General features: G+C 36.3%; 1 protein-coding gene across 4 annotated transcripts in view; it reads right to left on the bottom strand.

Moving 5' to 3' along the window:
* Positions 1-16,167, bottom strand: part of UBR5 (ubiquitin protein ligase E3 component n-recognin 5) — an 85,468-nt gene that overhangs the window by 10,834 nt on the left and 58,467 nt on the right. For all 4 annotated transcript variants that reach the window (XM_066334378.1, XM_066334361.1, XM_066334369.1 and 1 more), the window contains 22 exons: positions 15,620-15,771; positions 15,126-15,221; positions 14,587-14,710; positions 14,166-14,263; positions 13,225-13,373; positions 12,704-12,795; positions 11,627-11,773; positions 11,408-11,526; positions 11,182-11,308; positions 10,953-11,082; positions 10,572-10,732; positions 9,833-10,072; positions 9,568-9,691; positions 8,875-8,986; positions 7,705-7,836; positions 6,783-7,040; positions 6,177-6,445; positions 3,873-4,084; positions 3,275-3,505; positions 1,339-1,412; positions 596-768; positions 383-496 (listed from right to left, as the gene is read on the bottom strand). In XM_066334378.1, the coding sequence (XP_066190475.1) occupies positions 383-496; positions 596-768; positions 1,339-1,412; positions 3,275-3,505; positions 3,873-4,084; positions 6,177-6,445; positions 6,783-7,040; positions 7,705-7,836; positions 8,875-8,986; positions 9,568-9,691; positions 9,833-10,072; positions 10,572-10,732; positions 10,953-11,082; positions 11,182-11,308; positions 11,408-11,526; positions 11,627-11,773; positions 12,704-12,795; positions 13,225-13,373; positions 14,166-14,263; positions 14,587-14,710; positions 15,126-15,221; positions 15,620-15,771 (3,334 nt within the window). The remainder of the gene's footprint in view (positions 1-382; positions 497-595; positions 769-1,338; positions 1,413-3,274; positions 3,506-3,872; positions 4,085-6,176; positions 6,446-6,782; positions 7,041-7,704; positions 7,837-8,874; positions 8,987-9,567; positions 9,692-9,832; positions 10,073-10,571; positions 10,733-10,952; positions 11,083-11,181; positions 11,309-11,407; positions 11,527-11,626; positions 11,774-12,703; positions 12,796-13,224; positions 13,374-14,165; positions 14,264-14,586; positions 14,711-15,125; positions 15,222-15,619; positions 15,772-16,167) is intronic.

Raw genomic sequence — 16,167 nt, forward strand, 5'->3', positions numbered from 1 at the left:
AAAAAATATTTTCCCCACTGTATGTTTGCATCTCATATGCTTGCCAATTAATGTTCAGTCTAAAGGCAAGTCAAATCTATAGGAAGATTTAAATCTTTTTATCAAAAATAATTGTATGATTAGCATTCCAAAATTACCTCAGAATTGTATTGCTGTATTTAAAAATATTACCTGAAAGTTGCTATATACCAACAATAATCAAGTTTCTACATTAAGCATACTTTTCATAAAGATTTCAAGTTTTCACAGGCACTGGGCTTTTAAATTGCCCTTCTAAAAGCTACATAAAATTCTCTCTGAAAACACTGAAGTGTCTTTTTAAGGAATGAAGGTTCTAGTTTAAATTACCATATTGCTTTAAGTAATAAAGCTTTACATTTACCTCAAGGCAGTTTCTATCCACTGTAACTTCCATTAAGCACTTGCCACTGTTGGCAGAAGATGAGTACAGACCCTGACTGGGTCGGCCAAACAGATCTTCCTTGCGAGCATTTGGCTGAAAAGCAACAGAAGTGTTCTGGGTCAATAATATACTTCGGTGAGGAATGAAAAAGCAAACTGCACTTTTCTTCCAAAACACCATCTCTGATGTCACCTGTAATAGATGTGGCTGGTCTGCCAAGGGGATGGCCTCCGCCAGAGGAACCTCAAAAGGATTGGGTGGAATGCAGCCAAGGAACGTCATAGAGTCTGACCGTCTGAAAAATGGATGGTTTTGGCCAGTCTCTGCTGGGAGGGTGTCATCATCTTTGTCGTTGAGTGTAGCACCTAAGTATCAGAGATTTCAAATCAGTTTTCACAGTTATAAAAGCAAAGGATATAAAATGGCAAAAATTAATACCCTTCCCTCTTAGCTACCTGACTAGAGGAGAATCTGTCCAAATTTAATACTTCTACAGGATACTTCTGCAAATGCTGTATCTTCATTAATTTGCTTAGTTATCATTTTTATTCTTTTTACTGTACCTAGCTTTACTGAACAGGCACTCCTACACTGTATGTAGGAGTGTACATTCTACCACTTTCAGCACAGTTTCATCAGATCAAAAAAAAATCAGTTTAACTATGATTGAAATTTTAATGTAAAATGGCAGGTAAGGGAAGAAATGCTGCAGTTTAGTGAGAAAGGAGATGAAAGAATAGCCCTGAAATGAGAAGCAATGAAATAGGCAATGACAGAAGAAACTTGGTAAAGTAACAATGCCAAGAAAATCTTACTAAAACCCAAATTTAAATATACAAGCAGCAAAATTTATTCAAAGTCTCAGCTAGCTGAAGGGAAAAAGCACTAAGAAAGTCTGGCATTTTGGTATGCTATGTCAATTTTTGTATACTAACTTTGATTGGTATCATCATCATTTTCATGTTCTGAATCTTCGTTGTCAAGACCCAGTTCCAAAAGCTCCCGAGTTCTTAACAAAAAAACACCCAAAGCAACAACAAAACAAAACAGAAGAAAAAAGAGTCAATCATCTTGAAAAATTATTAGGCAAAACATCTGTATCTGTAGCATAGTCAGGAAGTGTACTTAAGAGTTATACATAACAAAGACAAAACTAAAACTGAAGCACTGTAGAGAACTCATTACACGCTCACTACATCACTCACAGTTACCCTTAGTGCCATTTGGCCACCTACCAAGTTTGATCTTAAAAGTTACAGCTTTGGGCAGTGATGCTGGTTTAAAACACTATATCAATATAAAATCCACTTTATTATTATTATTATTATTATTATTATTATTATTATTATTATTATTATTATTAATAATAATAATAATAATAATAAATAATCCATTTATTTACACAAATCTTCCATTTGTGTAAGAAATATGCAAGTGAATACTATTCCAAAATTTAAAAATAATCTCACTTATATAATTTTGGAGGGTAAGTCTGCACATTAAAAAAACTTGATTTCACTGTATTATACTACTGTTCTATAAAGAACTTTGATTAATATTAATTTCTGGCAGTTTATGTATTGTGAAACATGTTCTGAAACTAGATGAAGACTAATAAAAGTTCATTTCACTCAGACTACTAATATGCCATCTAACACAAGCAACTGTTTGAACCACTCACTTTTAACTGCTCTTGGCCTTCATAATTTTTAAAGCATTTCATGCAAATTTTGCAATTCTTTAATCAACAGTTATTTGATAGATTTCAGTGTGTAATTTTTTGGGGGGAACAGCAGCTTCTGGAAGTATGTTATTGCCTGGAAAAGGGTTAAAGCTGTGGGTATAACTACTCAAGTCAGGCAGTACAAAAACTTGATTACTCTACTATATCATTCTTACTTGTGGGGAAATTACTGTTGATAACACCTCCCCAGTACACTTCTGAGGTCATAACAAACCTTACATTACCAAGATAAATAGAACACAGTATTGCAACTGAAGTAGCAATCCAATATATATCTAAAATATCAATATCTCATATTTTACAGTTACTAAATTTGTAGAGAAAATGGAAAGTTAAGTTTGGCTTGCAGTATTGAAAATCAGGAGCAGAAAGGGACAAAGATATGCATTAAACTGCTGACTAGGATTGCTTGGGTACAATACCTAAGAACCTAGTAAGAAATGAGAAGAGATGGTGTAGACTACCAACATGTGGACATTTCTATTGGCATTAACTGGCATATGAAATGAAAAAAAATATATAAAGAAATTTTAAAACATCTTAAAAATTAATGAATGCACCTTGTAAAATGCCACAGTTGAAATAGCAGCAACTCAAGGACATTTTCAGCTATTGATTTCCCTGCTGTGCTCTAAATATCAGGTGAGTCTTAAACACACATAACCAGATGGAAAACAAACCACAAAGACTATCCACTATATCAGATGACATTTTTTTCCCATGTAATCTCTAACATGTTTGATAGGTATCTAAGTAAGTTGTTATCATGTCAAATGCATGTCTCATGTCATTAACTGAGAAATTGTCCCGAGTATGTCTTTTAGAGGCACAGCTACAGAGTTTAAAAACTGTTGTTTTTTAACATCCAAGTTTCAACAGTAAGAAAACATATTACAGCATAAAAAGAAGTGAATACGGTACTGCAACAGGCTTATCAAACACAGGTACATTATATACCATCATAGAAATTCTTTTTGTAATATGGATGTTACTACACACACCCACACACAGACATACAGATTAATGCATATATTTATGTAAGTTGCTGAGGAACAATGCCAATGACTGAAATAAAAGGGCTTACTCTCTTTTACTTAAATTTTTTTTCTAGGAGTCAACCTCAATACCTTTTCCTTTCCAGCTGAGGAGTATCCAACGTTGTCTGTTGATTCATCGCTTTAATCCAATAAATAAGGGCTTGAAAAACATATGCTACATGCTTTAGTGAGCAGACATCCAGAACAGGAAGCACATCTGAGTGCTCATCATTGTGAGAACGCATCAAGGACAGTGCGTAGTTCAGGAAATCACCACGTGCTGACATCATTCCCTGACGGGCACTGAGTAAAGTAGCACGTCTAGAGGAGGAAAAGGATTGAATACAGGGACGTCAGGCATATAGGAGAAGACATACTTTATTAATAAGCCTTATATTTGAAACTGAGATTTTGTAAAATCTCAATGAACTCCACACAAAAATAGTGATAACAAGCTACAAGCATAGAACAAGCAGTTCAGAAGTAGTACACTATAAACAGTTCATGCTGAAGATGAATCTACATCAGAATAAACCAAATAGCAGCAACAACACAGGAAGCCAACTTAAATCAAAACAGTAACTACATTCCAGCACTGCAAAATTAGATTCCTAAGATGTCCGTGAATAAGATTTGACTATAAAACAGGTAACTCATATTGCATGCAGTAATCAAACTATTTTCATACCTTCTTCCCTCAAGTGTTCTCAAGCTGGCTTCTTCACGGGCTGTCATCCTTTCCCTTCTAGCTGAGTTCTGAGAAGCATGGAGAGGATGATTTGGATGCCCAGGATCACCAGCAGAGGATAATGCCGAACCATAACGCAGCTGAGCTTCAGTAGAGTCCATGATACTGACCATCCAATTCCAAGTAGGAATAAGCTTTTCTTCCACATAATTCTACAGAAAATGAGATTTAATTGGTTTTGCAAACAACAAACTAGAACTGGAGGACAAGAATCGAATCATCCTGATTCCCTATGGAGAGGCTGTAAAACCAGGCTCAAGAAATACCAGTCTTCAGTTTCTGAAAGCTCTTGTTGAGACTGCTGATTTACTGTGGCGGTATGCAGCTCTCATCACTTTGATATCTATAAAGCATTCTCACCATCTCTCTCTCTCTCTCTCTCTTTTAGGCATCTCTTTTACTCTGCCCTATATCACCACTCAGCATCTCCCAGGTGCACACAACTTGGTGATTTCAGCTTAATTCCTGACTTCCTACTAGCTTTAACAGCCTTCATCCTGCTGTGGAATTCATCAGCCAGATCTTTCACCATCCTTCATCCCTTGCAAATTACTCAGTGAAAACAACATAGTTAAGACCTGCACAGAGAACTATGCCTGCACACAAGTCTCACCTCCTGGTCTTATCTTTGTTTCACCTTTTCGCTTCACAGTACTGGCTCTGCAGCCTGCTCTTCTTGCCATCTGCTAACTCCACTGACCTGCTGGATTTTTTGATCCAACATCAGTCTGCTTTCTTCATTCCTCTGCATTCCAGTTTTCGAAAACATCCTTCACACCTCTAATGCACTGAATGAAAAAATGCTGTCTCAACCCCATTTCAGTGTCCAGACAAAATTGAAACCTCCACTGTTCAGCCTTCCTGTGCTAATACAAACCTCTTGCTGCCTAAGCTGGACAGATCTCCTGTTCACTTTTCCCATTAAGAATCTCCTGAACAGAAAATTATTTTAGCCTCCTCCATAATAAAACTACACTCTCTTACTTCTTTCCCTGTTTGTTTATCCCAATGTTTGATCCCAGAATATCTTTCTAACCTTTCTCTCCCAAATCAGAAGTCTTTTCCTTCCATCACACTGTGAAAACAGCCATACAAATACCATATGGCATTTACTTTATACAAGTAAATATATTGTCAGCAGGTTTCCACATCCCTACACAGCAGTGCTAACAGAAAACAGCATCCCTTGATTTCTCCACACAGCAGCTGTTACTCTGACAGCTGACTTCTGTACTAAATTCAATAAATATAATTTTATCCTATACACTATGTCGAGGTACAAATTGATACATACTTTCCAAACGGTCTGGAGTCCCTCCCGCCTTGTCAGTCTCTGAAACTAATGTCTATACATGAAGGGGAAGACTGCTGCCTGACATGTATTTTCTCTACAGATGCATTTTAAATAAACTTTCAAAAACAGTCAGTCAAGAGCACTGTATAAAAAATATGTGCATAACATGGAAAGGATGACCATATATCCCTGAAGGAAGGGCGAGTGAACAGTACATTTACCTGTACAAATCTTTCATCTCATTTAATTATTTGGCTCTTACTAACTTTCCTCTTATATAGACTCAACAGTTCATGCCAAATAGAATAGGGCAATAGATGTCTAGCAGAAATCCCTAGTCAATTATGACTTAACTATTAATTACGTACTAGTGACATTGTTTAAACAAAATCAACTAAAGTTCCTTTTTTTGGAAAGAATATATATACATATATGAAATACTACCAATTTAATGAAGTAAGTAACCAGTTACTTTAGCCCACACTCTCTCTTAACATAGGAAGAGGCTGAGAATGCTGGGACACTTTAGATTGAAGAAACAAACACAGGAGGATCTTAGCAGTGTGTATAAATACCTGATAAAAAGGTATGAAGTATACATAGCCAGACTTTCCTTAGTGATACGCAGTGAATGGACAAGAGGCAACACAGGAACAAACTGAAATACTTGCTAAGTCCCTTTAAACCCAAGAAAAATCCTCTTTCACTGTGAGACCTGTCAAACATTTAACAGGTTGTTCAGAGCAGCTCTATCCTGGGACCTCCATCCTTGGAGACACTCAAAACCTAACCAGACAATCCTGAGCAGCCTGTTCCTGTTGACCCTCAAAGGAATTTAGATTAGCCAATATGCAGAGGTCACTTTCAATCCAAATAATTCTATAATTTTACCTAAAAACCCCGAGGTGTATTGAAATTACATTTCTCTATGAAAATTTCCATGTTCTTACCTGCAAGTTAACTGCATCTTGATAAGTCAGCTTCACTGCAGCTGGAATCTGGGAATATACTAAGTGATTGTATTTGGGAATCAGACCCATCAGGTCAGATATCTGCCTTATCACAATACTGTATGCTCTTGCTAAGCTGCTTGCAGATGTTAAATAGCTGCTTGCATTGCTGGCTTCAAGTGCTGCAGCAGCTGCAGCAGCACTTGTACTGATGGTACCACTCCGACGTAGGTTCGAGGGATCAATATAAATCAAGCCCGCTGAACTTGCTGAACACAAAAGAAGAGATGACATTAATGAACTCATTTAATCTTTGCTATGTCATTTGTGTATTGATTTCATGAAGATTTACAGAAATAAACTTGGAAATATTACTGGCACCACAACTGTAACTAGCTAATAATCACTAGCTACAGTAAGCAGACTCAGATCTTGACTGCAACAGATCTTTTCCGTTTTTAAAATTCTAAACTAGAACTGGAAGAGTCAAGGTAGGTCAGCAGTATGACAAAGGGATAAGATTTCATCCTTAAGAGAATAAACAAAAGAGGAAGAAACAAAGCCAGAGCTAGCTGGCGTTCATGCATGCAATTCACTCAGACTTGCCTGCTGGCGTTGACGTACTAGAGGGAGCTGTGCTGGTGGTCCTCTGGTTTTGGGTATTCCGTACAGCCCACTGCATGGAACGGGGAGCCTGGGCAGCACCGTTGGCATGGGAGCTATTGGTGGTTCGCTCCAGAGGCTCATCGAGCATGAAGGTCTCCTGCTCTATGTCATCACTCTGACTGCTGCTGCTATCAGAGTCACTGGAATCATTTGATTGAGAGTCATCTTCAGAAAAAAATGCTGGAACACTGCTAGCACCTGTTGAGAAAAATAAGCAATAACTGACAGCTCCAGACCTGTGCATCTATATATGGGATCTACATCTATATATGTATCATGTCAGCATAGCAGACTTCTTCCATGAGAAACTACACTATACTAAATAGGTTCAAGTACCACTATTGAAATTATTCAATAAATTATCCTTATAACATATTGCTAATTCTCCACAGGTGTAATGAAAAAGCAGTTTGATTACTTACACTTCAAAATATAAATTAAGAAGTAATTTGATCTAAAAATTCTTTACTGATTCTACCCCTAGGAAAAGAACTCTAAAAATTATGTTTCCAAATTGGACAGTAAGGCAGTTGCTCTGAAAAAACCTGTACAATGATTGCTCAGGTTTTGTGTATTGATTTAAATCATAAACCATTGTTTTAAATTTCTACACTTAAAAATAAGTAAGAACGTTTCCTTTCACTACACAAGAGCACAAGGTAATTTCTAACACATGCAGATGCTCCACAAGAGCAAAAAATGTAGGTTACATCTTAATGCATTTCCTTGTTCAAAAAGTCTGCACAGTACCTTACTATTACAGCAAAGGAAAAACAAGAAATCTGGGGAAGGAGGAGCATACTTACTACTCCTAGTATCTAAATTTAACCAGCTCAATTAGACCCAAAAAGATGTGGTGTACCTGCTTCTGACCCAGCAGTAGCTGCAGTGACAACACTTCTGCGCCCACTGGCATTGTCCTGGTTACTGTGGTTACTCTCACTGTCACTTTCTGTTTCAGCAGCAGCTAACAAATCCAACTCCATATCACTACCTATAAAAACAATGGACAAAACATCTCATGTTTAGAAGACAAAATTATAATTACTGTAATGACTCAAGTAAGACAGAAACAAACTCCAGACACTCTTACTATAGCAGAAATTAATGGATATCCAGGGTGAGTCATAAAAGCAGTGCAGACACCCAACACCTGGAGCATGTTTTCTTATTTTCCAGCAATTACCCTCTCACTCTGCACTGTACATGTACATTCAACATACAGTGAAAATAAAAGCTTTTAGGATTCAAAATAAGTCATTCCAGTCAAAAGACTCCACAACTCTTCATACACATGTACCAGGACAATTTACTATATGCTGTTTCAACTAGTATCTAAAGAATACTTGAAAACTTAAAAAAATCCGAATTAAATATACAGCTTCTATTCCAGTTTTAAGCTTTAAGAATGAAATGTTTGAAAACTCAGCTAATCAGTAAAGAGATCTACTGTACTGTAAGTGGATTGACTGGAACAAAAAGCACAGTAAGAAAGAGAAGATAACTTTTTTTAGATTTGTAACTTTGGGTAATCTAATCCCAAACTAAGTGATATGAGACAAGCCATATTAAATTCAAACATGTTCAAACAGGACTGATTAATTATGTCTACAAAATATTGAACCATAATTTGTACTTTGTGATTAGTTTGAGAACTAGCTTGCCAGGATTCAAATCACTTTTGAGAACACATCTCGTTGTCATGGTTTGACGCTGGCCCAACCATCAACATTTTAAAGTGGCAAATGCAAAAGGTAAAATATATTGTTAACCAAGAATACAAACATCTGATACCTTTGGGAACTTAATATTTTCTCCTCAACCAGAAAAACTTCATGTACTTGTCTATTACATGTTATCTCTTATTTCACACATCTCCTTCTGTAAGATGAGCAGTCTGGAACTCTTAGATTCTGTCTACTCATGCAAAGCTCCCAAATCATTATCACTGGGGACTCCAAAGATGTTTTTCTTTTTGATGCATAGTTTTCTCACTCAAGCAGTATTTGTGCAGGATGTACATTATACATACCATCCTCATCATGCTCATCATGCTGTCCTTCTGCTTCAGCATTTTCTTCACCATGTTCTTCCTGTTCATCATGATGGTCTTCTTCACCAGCCACGCCCTCAACCACCTCAACCTGGAAAGTGATTGTAATATTATGCCAGACTATCTCCAATATCAGAGAATCTACATGTTTTCCAAAACAGAGTGCTAAGTTTGATTTAACAAAACACATCTTGGAAAGACGACCTCAAAATTGAACTGAAGTGAATGAAAAATGAATTTACAGCCACCGCAATTGTACGTGGCTGTACAGTTTATAGTGTTGTGGGAACAAAACTCACATACACAAATAAAACAGCCTTGGATATTAGATTTTAATGCTATAAAACTGACTACACAACCAATAATTAGCTTCTAAATACTGAAGATGTATCATGTGCTGAAAAGCCCTCTAGCTCTCTAAGAAAACCTACATAATATCTGCCATGTATGAAAGATTTTAAAACCTTTTAAACAGGGGGGAATAAAATAGAAAACAACAATTACAAAGTTCTATTAAAAATGCTTACAGCACTGTAAGATTTCATGAAGTACTACTTAACATCTTCTCCAAATCAGATGCATAGATTTCAGGTTCAAATGTTAAAGCATGGGCTAATGTATTAGGTGAGCTATATTGAGAAGAAAAAAACAAGTACAAAAAAGAAAACTAACCTCTTCTACATCAGCTGAAACGATATCATCTTGTTCTTCATCCCTGCCACGAACTGGTTGTGACTGGCTGATTCGTCTTTGCTGAGGATTCCTTATTATGTAGGATGACTGAGATTGACTAGAACTTCAAAGAAAAATATATAAAAATAAACCCTCAAAAAGAGTAGACTTGGACCTCTGGATATCATTTAATGGAAAGCTAACAAAAACTCCAAAATTAAGAAGTCTTTGAAAAGAACAGATAGTAAGCTTTAACAAGTTTTACCTGCTAGATTGGTCAGATGATGGTCTGGGTGGCAGAGGCTCCACAGAAAACAGTTCTTCACTTCCCTGCATGGCATCTATGCTAGTGCTAGCAAGCGTAAAGGGTGCTGTAGGACGTGCAATTCCCATCCTGACTGGAATAATTAAAGATTCTGCTACATTGCACAACTCTTCAACAGCATAGGGCAATAATGCCTGGAATACACGTTTACATTTTCCAATTGGCTGTGGAATAAAATTGCTGGGGGAAAAATAAAGAAAGATAAATGTAAAACACATTTTTTCCCCAAAAAACTTCATGGCAATATTAATTGTCCTATTTTTTTTCTGGAAAAAATCATCTTTAAGAGATATGTGCATTTGTGTGTATAGGAACAATATGCATCTATTCAAGTCAGTGAAAAACATCATTCAATAATTCAAGACTAAGGCTTGATATCTAAATCTACTACTGACAACCAACCATACACTGTAATTTTAGTATATTTAAAAAATCAATTTTAAAAAACCCTAACACTGTAAATGAAAGGTTTGGTATGAACATGTAAGTTTAACAAGCATTGCATTAAGAAGTTACACGACATACCATCACCTATTTTGCATCTTTCCAAATCTGCCTATAGAATACAAAATAATTCAGATGTTTCTGCCTATTGTTGATTTTGAGCAACTCATTTTGTAAGAAAAAAATGTAAATAAAGGAAAAAACCACCACAATCAACACACATTTCACCACTTACTTTTTCTTTTTGGAGGAAGCCATCTCCACACTAAGAATGACAAATACTCTTGCCACAGAACGCAGGAATCTCATTGTAACAGCAATAGCTTCTTCTCTGCGTCCTGGCGTATACTTGTTTTGTAATTCCTTCACCAGAGTACCCAGCAAAGTATCTAACAGCTGAAGAAAGAGGTCATTACAACTCATTAGCTGCATGTAATTTTGAAGCATGAAACAAGAGAGATTAAAATTCAAAGGGAGATCACAGTCATAACAGTATAAATTCACAAAACCAAGATTAACTTGAAGTTACATTCAAATTAGTTTCCAAGCACATGAGACAGCTTTTAATATCGTATTATTCAGAAAACTTATGTAAAACATGGCTAAGAGTGCTTACCAAAATGTCTGCTGTACATTTGACAATAAGGCAGTGTGTAAAACAGTCCAAGCGAATTGTTCCACTTTGCTGATTAAGGTAAACTTGCTCTTCAGGCAGAAGATGACCTATCCTACTGCTTGCACTAAGACTTGGAAAAAACAAAAAGAAAGGAAATAAATTTATATAAGTCAGCAGGTGTCAAATATCAGATCAAACTTTACATCAACAACTATGTGTAGATACACACGGGTCTTTATTTTCCTGGGAGCCAAACATGATCATGGACTTCAGTGCATTCCAGTCTTGTAAAACACGTTCCAGAGCTAGCTGGGCAAAGCGGGGAGGTTCTAAATCATGATCTGGCATATCAGAATCTAGAAAGACAAAACAAACAAAGAAAAAAAACAAAAAAGCATAAGAAGGAGGTACTGAAATATGGAGTTTGCCATTAATTTAACTGAAACAGCTCTTACCTTCAGGATTGGCAGTTTTACGATTTCGATCTTCCCTGATTCTAGGTGGTCTGTACTGGCAGTGCTCTACAGTTTGTCTGGCAACCGTCTGTACTAAAAACAACAGCAGATGTTCTCCCCTATAATAAAAAAAAATTGTTAGTGGAAATACAATATTCCACATATATTTACTAAATAATTTTTAAAATTCTGCCCTAAGCAATGCTAATATGAACTTGCCTGCTATTTGGCATGGTAACAAGATTTGTGGTGGTAAGCAGGCGGTAAAGGAGATCAAGGCGAGCAGACTTTTGTCCGGCAATTAGTGTCTTACACTTGCACTTCTCCCAGCAATCACAGTAGGCTGTTGGGGATGTTCGTTTGAGCCTACAAGAAACAGAAAAGGTGAACTGCAACACTGTTCAGAAACACACCAAACCTAGCAGAACCAAACATAACACAATCTGAGGGTGTTAGTGTACATGCTTAGATTCCTTCTGGAGTTTTTTGTTTCTGATAGTAGCAAAATGCCAAAACCTAGACTAAAAAAGGGAAATACAGATTTTATATGTGGCAGCACTTGATGTTTGTCATTCATGTTCCCTACACTCACCTTAACAGGGCTGTTTCACTGAAGAGCTTTTCATAATGCCTTAGTAAAACTCATCCAAGATCATTTATTCTTCCCTAAAACAGCCTCCATCCAAGAAAGTTAAGCTGAAAATACTCATGACATGCCCTAAAATCTCAATAACTGTTACAGTGCTGATATATCTTTATAATTGCATTTATTAGCTTATTACAGCTAGGATATTAATGCTGTAACTTTTACACCCTGTAACAGCAGCACAGAACACATGCAGCTTCAAAGCTTTGGGCCAGGTTGATCTGAGATTTCTTGATTGTTTGATCACTTTTCCCTTTGTTACAGGTGATTTTTAAAAGATGAATATCCTACATTTCTTTCCAAAAATTCACAAGAATGATCTGCCATCAGGATTCCTAGAACTCTGAGGGGCACCCAAAACAAAAACATGGTACTATTTACACATAATGTCCTCATAATATTATGCACTTTGAGTATTATTCATTAACTCTAAATACTACAAAGTGGAAAGTACAAAACCACTTCAGGTTACTCTTTCAATTCTGACATATTAAATAAACCTTATAGAGAAGACGAAAAAACTATTTCATTAATCTTCTGTTCTCTATGTTTAGAACACTTCAAACAATGAAAAACTTTCTTAAGTATCAGTTAACAAAGGAAACTGCAAACTATTGATTTAATTATAAGAAATAGAACAGAATACTTACTTGCAGTCATGTCCTTTGTGACAGACCCTTGCACATTCTGTACAACAACAAAGTGATTCTAAGAGGCCACATGTTCGGCATTCAAATATATCCTAATAAAAAGGGAAAAATATTATGCATAATTTTTTCCTTACAATGCTTGTAATCTCACACTATTTCAGGTTACAATAAAACTGCACTTGTTTAAATCAATGCCTAAACTTAGAAGTAAATCAGTTCAAGAAAGTGAAACTTAGTTGTTAAGTTAGTCAGTGTTTTCAAAGAGCCACATCCATCAAAATTCTTGCCAAAGTTAGACAGAGGGGAAAAGCCACACCCAGTAACAACCATGTTGTGAGGAACACAGTCAGCTTTGAGACTGCATAGCAGTTTGGGGAGGCAGTAACTACACCACACTTAAAAGTTACAGTAATTTAAACAATGCAATTAATAATTTGAAAATCAGGTTAGTAGAATAAGACAAGACATGGTTGAAACACACTCCTATTTGCTTAAAAAAAAAAAAAAAAAAGCAAGCTTACTTGGTTAATATGTTCTGCGCCAGTCCAGGTGAAACTGCATGTATCATTACAACACAAAACATACAAAGGAGAATCATCTGGATTTGTACCAGAAGGACAAACCATTCCCATAAACACATCATCTTCTTTTTCACTGGAAGTTGCTTCAGCTAAAATAATAGAATAACAATGTTAAAAACAACACCCCTCCAAAAAAAAATCCACCAAAAGAATCCATTTTTGGCAGATTCTTGCCATTACAAAATCTCATACAGGCATTAGAAGTTTCAATAAAACCTGTTACAGTTTTTGAGAAAACTTTCTGCTTGTCACATTATTTCTTATAGAAGCCACTACAAATTCCTGACTGAAAAACACAACTTTCATCTTTTCCCTTGTTTTAAATTCACTAATATTTTTCAATCAATTCAATGAATCACCATTTTGAAGGATTATGAAACATGTTCTTAAAAGGAATATTTTTGTCCCACACAAAGTCCTACAGAACTATGGTGTGACGTGGTCTAATGTGCTTAAGTTTTTCCCTAAATTCAATTTCACGTATTTCTCCTAAAAAATTAAATACCAACATTAAAAGAAAGCCATAAAATATTTTTTTGTATATAAGTCTTTTCAGGAACAGGATCTAGCTTGGCATAACACTGTATCATATCAAGTTTCTTCAATTTCAAGAAAGAAGCTCCGTGTGATACATTTGCTCCACCAAAAAACAGTACTTTAATCCAGAGGTTTATAATGAAATGCCAAAAAGACTATAAAGAACACAAAAGCGATAATATTCATAGAAATCTACTGCAATTTACAAACTGCAAAAGAGAAAGATACTCCATAATAGCAAAATTTCCAAAACATGCAGCAATCTCCAGTGTTAGTAATGATTCTGCACACATGTCAAAGTTTAGAAAGAAAACAGACACTAACAATAACTAAAACTGTTGTACCTTTAGCAATTTTCTGTGCAGTTTCTAGAATTGTAATTGCAGCAGGATATGCCCGGCCACTAACTGCTGACATAAATGGTGTCATGCCTCTTGCATCCCTAGACAAAAAAACCCCAACAGACAAGTTAAAACACTGGATTTTTTTCATTAAAACAGGAGATGTCGTATGCAAATATATGAAAACTTAGCACCACTGATCTTGTGCAAAGAGAAAAACCAAAGTGAATAAGCACTCTTGTTTACTTCTCTGACACAGCCAAACTTTTAAAGGATGGCAGGACACAATACAGCTGTATTCTAAAATTCTCAGTTTTAACTAACAGGCCTTTATGTAACCTTTTTAAAAAGGCTCCTATGTAATTGATTTAGGATAATACAACATTACAAAGAGTAGTGAGAACTCTAATATGAAAATCCTTACTTAGCTGACAGCAATTCTCGAAGATAAGGCTGTAGAACAACACTATCACACAGCAATTTCAGTATGAAATGAGCATTTGCCTTCCGATCCTTCGATTCCACTACAGAGGGTTCTGTAGAAGGACCTGTGGTAAGAAAAAAATATTGCAGAGAAATAGTTTTTCCTCAAAAAATTGCTACCTGCTAAAAGCAAATAATTCATTGGGGTGAATAATTGGTGACTTGACTATTCATTGGTTTCAGTAATACTTCACTGAAGTACCATAAATTTCAGTTCACAATTATATTTGAAATACAGAGGGTAATCCAAATCTCATGCTGATTGCCATGGTTTTACATATTTGTCACTCTCCATATATATTTTTACATAAAACACAGTACGGTGCTTCATTTACTTTCTGCACACTTGAGAAATTCTGCTTCAATCCAATCTTCATCTCATATCAGGCATTTTCATATGCAGAAAGTCTGTGCAAGCAAAGACAGCTCTTGAGACAACTTTGGTTCTAAAGCATAATCAAATAAGCAGGATGTCCTCACCTGGTATTGTGGAGGTGCTGGGTCCTTGGCCGGTGCCAGTCGCTGCTGTGGTAAGAGATCCCACAGCGGGGGCCAGGATAAAATCAATGTCACCATCTTTCAGTAAACAGAACAGCAGGATGTATATCAATACATAAAAACATCCCTAACAACATGCTCTTGCTGCAATGTCTAACACACTGCAGGTTTTCTGTATTAACTGGTAATCTTTCCCGTGAATGGCCACATTCCTAGGTCTGTAATGTAACTTGGCATCACAAAGCAGACTTCCCAGCAGTTTGACACCAGCATCAAAAAGACACATACTGGATTTAAAAACAGCTGTCAAGTCTTCAGTAAAGTCTTCAAGTTATCTCAATGAACACTTGCTACCTCAGTGGTATTATACAGACTTCAATGTGAGACTAAAGCAAGTTATTATTCACCTTAAAAGCCATGGATTCTTTATCAGATCTCTCCTTCTACAGGCTAATGTGATACACAAGCAGACTTACCTGGATCCATTGCAGGAGGATCTGGAACCCAGCTGGGAGGAGCTATTGGTGGAGAAACTGGGTCCTGGTGATCACTTGATGAAGCACCAGCTTCATGTCTGCCCAATCCAGCAGCTCTCAAGGATCTTCTCATCATTTCCCTCAATCTCAAACTAAATACAAAGCCAAGGCAGAAATACTTTCATTTATAATTAGAACATATTTAAGAAAAAAATCACACTGAAAAAGGAAACCAAACTCCTCTTATCGCATTTCATTTCAGCATAAGTAAGAATGAGCCAAGAGGTATTTTTCATTACATTTTGTTGCACTAGAATGTTTTAGCCTTGGATGAGGAGTTACTAAGCAATGCTTCAAATCAGATCTGAGGCCAGAACACATCCCTAGGCACCACAGCACTGCCTCTTGCAATCAGCAGCTGAAGGGCATTTTTATTGGTATTTGACATTTCTTTTAGCCTAAGCTCATCGCCAGGAGTGCTGAACTTTTGCAAGGATTTGCCCTTGTTGCTACTGTATTTTTAATTCTAAATATAAGAAGAGGTTAAT

Source organism: Sylvia atricapilla, chromosome 1 (assembly GCF_009819655.1).
Source record: "Sylvia atricapilla isolate bSylAtr1 chromosome 1, bSylAtr1.pri, whole genome shotgun sequence".
In the NCBI taxonomy this organism is placed as follows: Eukaryota; Metazoa; Chordata; class Aves; order Passeriformes; family Sylviidae; genus Sylvia; species Sylvia atricapilla.